We start from the raw sequence: 10,820 nt of genomic DNA, 5'->3' as shown, positions 1-10,820 counted from the left end.
TAGGCTAGGTATATGGTAAAGTTTACTTGTAGGCTAGCTAGTTGGTAAAGTTTACTTTTAAAGCTATGATGTAGTCTAATTTTGAAGTATAGGATAAAAATTATAAATATTAAAATTGAGGAATAGCCTACTACCTGTCAGTGTGCTGGCAGATCAAATTCAGCCGAGTCCTCTGCATACAAGTAGGTTTGAAAACTTATTGATGACATTGTAAATAACATTATAATTCTTCAATAACACTTACAACTACAGCAGACCCAGGGCTAGACCTCTTGATACGATGTACAATCTAGTACTAGTAGTAGGGAAAATTATCAGACTTAACCATGGTTACATGGTCTGACAGTAACCCTACATGCTAATTTATTTGGCTACATGAATTTAATGTCATACAGGCTTAAATAAAAAGCTTATTACAACATTTATATTTTATTAGCTCAAAAAGCAGCTCGTAGTTGACTGAAAGCTGGTTGTGATGTAACATGTTTACTTGAGGTTTGTGAAATAATATCCCCTTATGCTTGTGTGAGCCTGTTTCTGTATGGAACACAGTTGATGGCCCAGCACTGGGTGCCGGAAGTGGTTTTGGGGCTGCTGGTCTCTGCAGTCGCTGCTGCTGCCATCTCTCGGAATCATCACATAACAATGGCGCCTTACGTGCATGCAATCATCACTTGTCTGTCCAATCTCTCCCCTCTATATCTATGATTACAACGAGGCGTTTTCGATGTGACGCAGTTGCTACCAGGATGTCCCACAGCGTTCATCCATTGGCAACATCGTTACGTCATGCAAAAGGCTTTCAGCATACATATCCGCCAGTCACCTCAACGGACGACCCAACCATGTAGCTGCTCCTGTCTGACAGCAAGAATACAGCCACCTCTCCTACTTCTGTCCAAATAAAAAAAAAAAATCATGAAGTTAGTTGCAAAGTCATAACATCTGCTGACACAGCAACCTAGTATATTTTCAGGGTGGGATTAGGAGGAATCAAAAGTCACAACAATTATAATTTTCCCGGATGGATTCATCTTTTCTGTTTTGATATTTCTCCAATAATGCAGTTTTATGCAAAATGATTGTAACCATTGCCCAGTAAACAGTCTAAATTTCTATTGCTAGACTTATCTGTGAAGAAACAAAACTCCTCAATAACTCATGTTCAGTACGACAAGATTATTCACATTTCATGTTAATTTCTGCAATATCATTCGACGATTCAACTTTTCCGGTATGGGAAGAAACCGAGGAAGTCACGACAGTCAAAATATTCAGGATATTCATAGAACAACAGGACAACAACAGCAGTACTGATGATACTACGACTCAAGTTACTGCTGACTTCCTGTTCACTCAAAGGCTGAAGTTGTCTTTCAGCTTAAGAATCTTGGACTTGGGCGGGACTTCAACCGCAAACAGAGGAAGGAAAATTTCTTCATCAAAGTTAAACCTTTGGATGCGAGGTTCTGAGATGAGAGCATGTGCGTATAATTGAAAATGAAGAAAGACATTAGCTGACTATTTTTTTCATTCTTTTGCCAAAAACAAAACACACTGACATATATTTTTGATACTATTTCTATATCTTATGTTCCAGCATGTAACAGTTATTAAATCATTTGTCTGAATAAAACAGTAAATCCCAGCACCTTAATAAATTCTTCTGTCGTAAGATACAAATAAATACGAACTGCTAATCGGTTCATTATCTTCGCCAATAAAAAAAAAACAGTTTCTATAAGACTGGAAGTCCAAGTATTGCGCTGGCTCCCAAACACGTTCTCTGGCATCTTTTAACGTTTTGCTATAAAACTGCATAAGTACCAATCTTAAGGGCAAAATCACTGGCATGCTCCTGCTACATTATCTCGCAAAGCCCTCGTAACGAGATGAACTATTTCTAATTTGCCATTAGTATTTTTACAGGATTCGTGAACGTTCTCTTCCGAAATTCCTTTTACTGATGCAGCAGTAACATGACTTGACGCAATGAAAAAAACCATTGACATTCACAGTTCTTGTAAGATTTTTTGAAAAGCACAGTTTCCTATTTTATATGTATATATATATATATATATATATATATATATATATATATATATATATATATATATATATATATATATATATAATAACATTCATTGAATAGAATGGCTTTCTCACTGTTAACCAGCTTTTTTGAAATTGCTTCATATTTTCTAATTATTTTCTTTACTTCATTGTTCAGGTTACTAATGGACACATAATGGGGTTCTTCCCATTTACTCAGTATTTTTTTACACGCGACAGCTGTTTCGTCAACCTTTACGTATTGACGTTTTCAAGCGTACTGATACAAATATGAGCCTACATGCGTTTTGTGACGTCATGAGGACGGAAAGGTAGTACAATTGCCAGATACCTAGTTTTAAGTATTTACAAAAGACTATAGTGAAACATAAAATAAGACAAATAAATAAATATGTTAACAACAGAAATTGTATATAAAAAAAAATTGAAAGTAAGTTATTATATACACATTATACATAAATATATATTAATTACATATAGTTTAATTCACTGAAAGTCAGTGTGCGCTCCTGTCCGCGTGTGGGGGTTTTTGTTACACGCGGTTGAAGGTCTGCCTCCTACACGAGGGCAAGGAACGGTCTGCCTCACGTTGGATGTTAAGGCTGGGACGTTGCATTGCGATGCTGACTGCTTCTGATATCAATAACGATTGTAGTTGCCTTCCATGTGTATTATTTTGGTGTTTGTGAGAAGTTCTTGTAATGATGGTTTTTTATTGTGGGTATCCACAAAGTGCTGATGAATGGCTCCTTGGTTTCTGTGGGCCTGCATGCGACGTTTGAGTGTGGTGGTTGTGTGTCCGATATAGCATTTTTGGGGGGACTGACATGCTCGTCAGCACAGACAAACTTGTATACTATATCAGATTTAACCTCTTTCTCCGTCGATGGGGCCGTACTATTTTTCATTACCAAAGAGGCCGTAAGGTTGGTTTGCAGTAAATCCTTGCTGTTATTTTGTTATATGGCGCTAGGGGGGTGGTTCCTCTTCGCAGTATACCAAGGATGGCTTTCCTTTCATCTTCGTGGTGTTTGTTGTATGGTATCTGATGGTATATCACTATTTCTTTGTCTTTGTCTTGTGTGTTGTTCCTCGGGTCGGATTATGGAAAGCCTCTAATCTCTTTTTGACAACTTGCTGGATCATGTCATCTGGATATCCGTTATTTGTGAGCAGCTGTTGAACTCTGTTAATTTCTTCGTTAGTCGCGACTAACGAAGAAATTAACAGAGTTCAACAGCTGCTCACAAATACGGTATCCAGAGGACATGATCCAGCAAGTTGTCAAAAAGAGATTAGAGGCTTTCCATAATCCGACCCCGAGGAACAACACACAAGACAAAGACAAAGAAATAGTGATATACCATCAGATACCATACAACAAACACCACGAAGATGAAAGGAAAGCCATCCTTGGTATACTGCGAAGAGGAACCACCCCCCTAGCGCCATATAACAAAATAACAGCAAGGATTTACTGCAAACCAAACCTTACGGCCTCTTTGGTAATGAAAAATAGTACGGACATCGACGGAGAAAGAGGTTAAATCTGATATAGTATACAAGTTTGTCTGTGCTGACGAGCAATGTCAGTCCCCCCAAAAATGCTATATCGGACACACAACCACCACACTCAAACGTCGCATGCAGGCCCACAGAAACCAAGGAGCCATTCATCAGCACTTTGTGGATACCCACAATAAAAAACCATCATTACAAGAACTTCTCACAAACACCAAAATAATACACATGGAAGGCAACTACAATCGTTTATTGATATCAGAAGCAGTCAGCATCGCAATGCAACGTCCCCAGCCTTAACATCCAACGTGAGGCAGACCGTTCCTTGCCCTCGTGTAGGAGGCAGACCTTCAACCGCGTGTAACAAAAACCCCCACACGCGGACAGGAGCGCACACTGACTTTCAGTGAATTAAACATATATGTAATTAATATATATTTATGTATAATGTGTATATAATAACTTACTTTCAATTTTTTTTTATATACAATTTCTGTTGTTAACATATTTATTTATTTGTCTTATTTTATGTTTCACTATAGTCTTTTGTAAATACTTAAAACTAGGTATCTGGCAATTGTACTACCTTTCCGTCCTCATGACGTCACAAAACGCATGTAGGCTCATATTTGTATCATACATGCGTTTTGTGACGTCATGAGGACGGAAAGGTAGTACAATTGCCAGATACCTAGTTTTAAGTATTTACAAAAGACTATAGTGAAACATAAAATAAGACAAATAAATAAATATGTTAACAACAGAAATTGTATATAAAAAAAAATTGAAAGTAAGTTATTATATACACATTATACATAAATATATATTAATTACATATATGTTTAATTCACTGAAAGTCAGTGTGCGCTCCTGTCCGCGTGTGGGGGTTTTTTGTTACACGCTGGGTGTCTTTTGTAAATACTTAAAACTAGGTATCTGGCAATTGTACTACCTTTCCGTCCTCATGACGTCACAAAACGCATGTAGGCTCATATTTGTATCCCCTTACGGGCTGCTCTGTGAGCAAGAGCCCGTGCTGACACAAGGTAGCTAAATCAAAAACAACAACATATTTGTATCAGTACGCTTGAAAACGTCAATACGTAAAGGTTGACGAAACAGCTGTCGCGTGTAAAAAAATACTGGAGTAAATGGAAGAACCCCATTATGTGTCCATAGTAACCTGAACAATGAAGTAAAGAAAATAATTAGAAAATATGAAGCAATTTCAAAAAAGCTGGTTAACAGTGAGAAAGCCATTCTATTCAATGATGTTGTATCCGTGAAAAATTTTGTGCCCTAGAAAGTTATATATATATATAATATAATATATATTATATATTATATATATAAATATTCATATAATTATTATAAATTAATTATATATATAATATATATTATATAATTATATATATATATATTATAATATATTATATATCCTATATATATAATATATATATATATATATATATATATATATATATATAGATAATAATTTAATAGTATAATATATATATATATATATATATATATATATATATATACTATATATATATATATATACTATATATATATATGATATATATATATAATATATATATATATATATATATTATATATATATTATATATATATATATACATCTAATATATATAATATTATATATAAATATATATATAATACATATAGATATATATATATATATTTTTTTTATTTTTTTTTATTTTTTTTTTTTTGAGAGGGTGGGGTGTAGTGGAAGTCAAGAGAGAAAACTGTAAATATCGGCTTTTGATAAATTATACATAAAAAAATATTCGATGCCGAATGAAGCCGTTGACTGCTTCTTGAGCCCCGAACGGATTTAGTGTTGTCGGTGCACCTCAAGCAGTGCAATGTAGGCATTACTAAAGGTTCTTTGCAGCGTGCCTTTGCCTCTAGCTGCAACCCCTTTTCGTTTATTTTACTGTACCTCCTTTCATATTCTCTTTCTTCCACCTTACTTTCCACTCTCTCCTAAAAACTAATTCATAGTGTAACTAGTTGTGAGGTTTTCCTCCTGTTACACCTTGCAAACCTTCTACTGTCAATTTCCCTTTCATTGTTGAATGACCTCATAGGTCCCAGTGTTTGGCCTATGGCCTAGATTCTATATTCAATGCAATTCAAGCCACCTCTTGAGAAAGGGAATGTTATACTTACCCTCTGGCTGGCCAATGCGGCCAATGGGCGATTCCTTTCTCATTACCCTGCTGACGGTTTCTGCATCAAACGGAACCATGCCAGTCTGGATCGGACCAGGGATAATACTGTTCACGCGGATTCCATCACTGAAAGGCAATGACATTCTATTACATCTCGCAGTAAGCTTTGGGGCTTGTAGTCCAGTAATTAAAGTGAAAAAATATTGTCAGCTTGGAAAAAATTGCTTTATTTTGTTTTTAACTTGATTCAACAGGAAATCAGGTTTACTATTTCGGATAGAAAATCTACCCTGACCTGCTCACTGCTAATGCCCCCAAGCCCTAATTCAAGATGGCCGATGCTATGTTACCATATGCCAAAATTACCATATTATCCAGACCATTAGAGCTATAAATCCAAACAAAGTGTCTAACCCATGTTTTTCAGGTCAAGGAATTCATTTACCATGGTAATATTTGCCTGTATGTGACCTATTTTCAGATAATTGCAATCATCTTCTAAATTTCTGGGTAAATAACAATTAACTAATAATTTTACTTTGCCTTATTTGTAATCTACAGCAGGTTTTCTCCTATGTTATTTCCAATGTTTCTAGGTTGATAATGTTATAATTTCATTTCATTTGTACAGGTTGCATGTGCATGGATTAATTGCATGATTGCAGTGTAAGTTGATAAATTAAGACTGAACAGATATGGCGTGTGTCATCTGTAGAAAAGTGATTAATCTTGGCAGGCCCAAAGAGTATGTCAAGTTGACAAAGAAAGGGTGTGCTGGTATTAACAGTGAAAACAATGAGAGAAACTTAAATGTTCCAGATGTGGGCTTTAAAAAAAGTCATAATATCCTTGTGCACAAAGTCTGAAGTGGGTAAGGCAAACCTGAGATCAGAAGATTTCAAAACCACTGCCTCTTCTGTGGAGTGCTTGTTGAAATATCTCTATCAAAGAAAAATCCTACCAAAGCTAGCTACAGATACAGTCATGGTATGACTTCAGGATTTCAAACGAATATCATTATTCACTGTCACATCAGGGAGCATGATTGGGCCTTGAAAGTCAAGTATCGTCTTTCTATGATAAATGATCTACCAGCTGGGAAGTCTCTATAGCATCACGAGTGGAAGGATCTGTTCATGGAGGGAAAGGCTCCTCCAGGGTTTGCATCTGATGAGTGTAAATCTTTCAGCAAGAGAAGAAAAGTTGTTCGAACTAGAAGCATATCCAAAGCTGACACTGTTCAATATGAAATTGACTTTCTGGAAAACAACAGTGATGAGACCATCACAATGCAATACTTGCACCTAGTCATGATGAGAGAGATTGGCATAACTAAGGAGGAAGTGTACATCCTCAAGCAAGTGAAGCAAAAGCTAGAGAACCACTATGATGCACGGGTATCAATTACCACCTTCAGACAATGTCCAAATATCGTTACTCTGAAGTGCAGTGTTAAAACTATTATTCAAGAAGCACATGACAGAGCAAGTGCATTGAAAGAACTCTACAATATGGGCAGACTTATTGAAACAGTTGGGGAATTCATAAGAACAGAAATAAAATTCATGGAACTTCATAATTTGGAGTATCCAAATTCAGAAGTAATGTGTTCTGTTAATTCAAATGTTGCGGACCTCCCTTATTCATTGTGAATGCTCCTAAGCAGCATTATCAACAGCAGAAAAGCACAGTTGCATGTGACCTCAATTGGTCAGGCTATTATGCAATCTGCATGCCCCCGCTCATTTCTTCCACTCTCCAGGTTGGTCTTAATGTGACGCTCGAAAACAAGTATGGTCACTGTGATCTGGTTAACATGATCAGCAAACTTGGCCTCTGCATACACAGAAGCAAACAAGTATAGATGCAATGCTGCAGCAGTGCAAGAGGTTGATCTCCCAGAAGAAACTGCAGGCTCTTTCCTCCAGTACCAAGCAGACAGTGTTAACCACGTCTCCACAACCTTAGATAGTCATGGGTCAGTCCATGTAATGAGCCAAATAGCAACATTTACCCCAACTGTCAAAAGCACCAAGAAAATCCCATGATGCAAGGTGGACATGGAGATCATCAAGCAATTAGCTCAAATGGATCTGGTTGAGCAGATCTTTTCAAAAGTTTATATGCCAATATTGAAGTGCTTCAACGAGACAGTAGCCTTCCACTTTCCAAAACCACATCCTGTGTGGTCAGGGTACATGAAGATGCTACATCACAACATCCCACATCCTGGAAAAAGCTGACATAATCCTCCCCATGATAGATCTTACGCTATCTCACCCTACTTGTGTGCGCTCCATGTTGGAGTATATTATGAACCATGCTAGCAGGTACAACACAACTCCAGTCATCACCTTTGACCAGCGCAGTCGTGGTTGATAGCCGCTCATAATCATTAAAGCTCAGCTAAAAGAAAGTCCATCATTTCATATGCCTGTCCGTCCATTTTGTATGTGTGGTATATACTTTACCACCACAGACATACTGTTGTCATATGTAAGGGCTATGGAAGAGGTCCCTCTACCAAGGATAAAGCACACCAGAGAAGTGCCAGCTCAAACATCGGAGCAGACATTAACTTTATGCCAAAAATGCAGCTGACCATGAAGAAGGCTTTCCTTGCAAACCCCAGGAACAAACAAAAGTTTCTGCAAAATATTGGTAATGATCTGAAAATAGCTGGAGTTGAAGTCCAACACAGTGCTATTGATTCCCACTACGACATTGTGTCAACAGCATGTGCTATGACCAAAAGGGGATGACACAGACCTGCTGGTCCTGCTCCTGCTCCATCTAAGTTCTAGACATCATGATATCTTCTTGCAGACAGCCAGTAAGATCATCAACATCCGAATCCTGCAAGATCTTATAACTCCTGACCTTACTGTATCATTGCTCTTCTTTCATGCAATCACAGGGTGTGATACAACATCAAGGCCATACAGCATGGGAAAGGTCATGGCGAGCAAATGCCATCAGCTCAAGGATCATGCCCAGTTATTCATGAAGGCAAATCAATGTCAACAAGCATGGGCAAGCTGCCCTAGAAATCTAATACAGCTATAAGCCTTGAAATAGCCTTGACTTTGAAAGAGCAGCTAGTTTCAGTAGCAAAGTGGTGTCCAGGTCGGTCTATCTGCCTCCTGAATCTCTTCCACCCACCTGTGATGCAGCCAAGTAACACAGTTACAGTGTACGGCCAGGTATAGACATGGCAAGGCAATCATCTTGATACAACAAAGTGGGGTTGGTTTATCCACAAAGACCAGAATTCAGAGAAACTTAGGCCAATGAAGATGTAGAGGGATGCTGCTCCAACAGCTTTGTTGAAACTAGTCAAATGCAACTGTCACTTCAAGTGTAACTAAAATGCTTGTTCCTGTCGCCAAAATGAACTGTTGTGCACCCTGGCTTGTATGGTCACTGCAAGGGAATCACCTGCACCAATGCTGCAGTGAACAGTGAAGCAGAGCTTCTGGATGATTCAGCTTCCTAGATATTAAATTTGGGAATGCAATTAAGGAATGTTATCACAATCAAACTCTAATATCTTCTCAATCTTATTGAAAATGCTTTAGATGAATTCTGTGACCCCAAAAACACAGGATTACATACCTTGTTTGCATTTATAGCATGGGAAGATGTTTAACTTTTTTGTATTAAATATTGGTGATGGTGGCCATCTTGGATTAGGAGCAATTCAGGGCATTAGAAGTGGGCAGATCAGGGTAGATTTTTTATCATGGCTATTAAACCTAATTTACTGTCAAAATAAAGCAATTTTTTCCAACCTCAGCTCTTTAATTACTGGACTATTAGTCTAAATGAGGGTTCTCTTTGTATTACAGTCTAAATTTTCGAGCATGCCAATTAATCGCGAATTTACGGTCATATAAGAGTAGAAAGGTCTTGAACGTCCTAGATATTAATCATGGCCTTATAATTTTTTTTTACCATTTACATGTCAATTCGACGTGTGAAAAAAAGTAAGACTAAATTCTTCCTACTCTGATATGCCCAGAAAACTTGCTACAATGTCAATACGAAGATGGATCTCTGTTTCTTCAAGCAATGTTGACAGTGATATCCACACATCATGCAAAATAAAATAAAAAAATACAAGACCAAGTGAATGAAGTCATACTGAATCAATTCCTTCGAGACAGCTTTGGTGAAAGCGAGGACTCCACCTTTACTGCCGGAGTAGCCGGAGTTACTTTTCATGCCGAGGACGCCAGTGATGCTAGCGATGTTCACAAAACTCCCGCTCTTTAATCCGTGTTCCTCCATGGTGTTGGCTACGGCTTTACACATCAGATACGTTCCCTGAGGAGAGCAGATGAAATGAGAGTGAATGTGTCATTTCACGGTGATCAGGAGGATCTGAGAGACAAAGGGAAAGGGAGCCTGATAAGGAGCACTGAAGTTGATGAAGTTGGATGGTTTGCCTTAAACAAGAGGCTTCAAGGGAGGTTGCCTGGCTTCGAGTAACTGAAGCTCACTGCATCCTTTGGTTACCAGAGGATTAGTCATGTGCTAATCAACGTCTATACATGCTTAATCTGAGTAATGCTGGCTGGACCAATGCAATTACGTAAAAAAATCGTTAATAAATTCATTCTCAGTGACCATCAGTCATAAATGAAGAACTGAATCAGAAACAAAATAGCCAAAGTATATTTTAGGTTTCAGACTTTGTTGTTTCTTTAGATACAGTTTCACCATCAATTGTTCGGAAATATTTTACACCTGAAAAGATACTTATCAAAAGGATTATTAAAAGTAATAATGTATGAGTCTAGAGGACATAACTAATAATGAAAGAAAATCGACAAGGATATGTAATGAAATAAATACATAAAGCCACAAATATCATACTGCAGAAACCAGAAGCATAAAACTTCTTTGTAGACTTACAATCATACGAAAGGAGACATCACATTTCATTAAGGTAAATCTCTCATACTGTAAACAATCAATTCGTGTTTTTTCGACTCAGGTGCATTGAAAGGTAATAGAGATAAG

General features: G+C 37.4%; 1 protein-coding gene across 1 annotated transcript in view; it reads right to left on the bottom strand.

The window, feature by feature from the left end:
- Positions 1 to 416: 416 nt before the first annotated feature.
- Positions 417 to 10,820, bottom strand: part of LOC135222626 ((3R)-3-hydroxyacyl-CoA dehydrogenase-like) — a 22,534-nt gene continuing 12,130 nt past the window's right edge. Inside the window, exons 4-6 of the mRNA XM_064260742.1 lie at positions 9,940 to 10,121; positions 5,794 to 5,921; positions 417 to 894 (exon numbers count right to left, since the gene is read on the bottom strand). Coding sequence (XP_064116812.1) covers positions 803 to 894; positions 5,794 to 5,921; positions 9,940 to 10,121 — 402 coding nt within the window. The 3' untranslated portion in view covers positions 417 to 802. The remainder of the gene's footprint in view (positions 895 to 5,793; positions 5,922 to 9,939; positions 10,122 to 10,820) is intronic.

The sequence above is a fragment of the Macrobrachium nipponense genome, chromosome 8, assembly GCF_015104395.2.
Source record: "Macrobrachium nipponense isolate FS-2020 chromosome 8, ASM1510439v2, whole genome shotgun sequence".
NCBI lineage: Eukaryota > Metazoa > Arthropoda > Malacostraca > Decapoda > Palaemonidae > Macrobrachium > Macrobrachium nipponense.
This window is presented reverse-complemented; position numbering and strand designations above follow the sequence as displayed.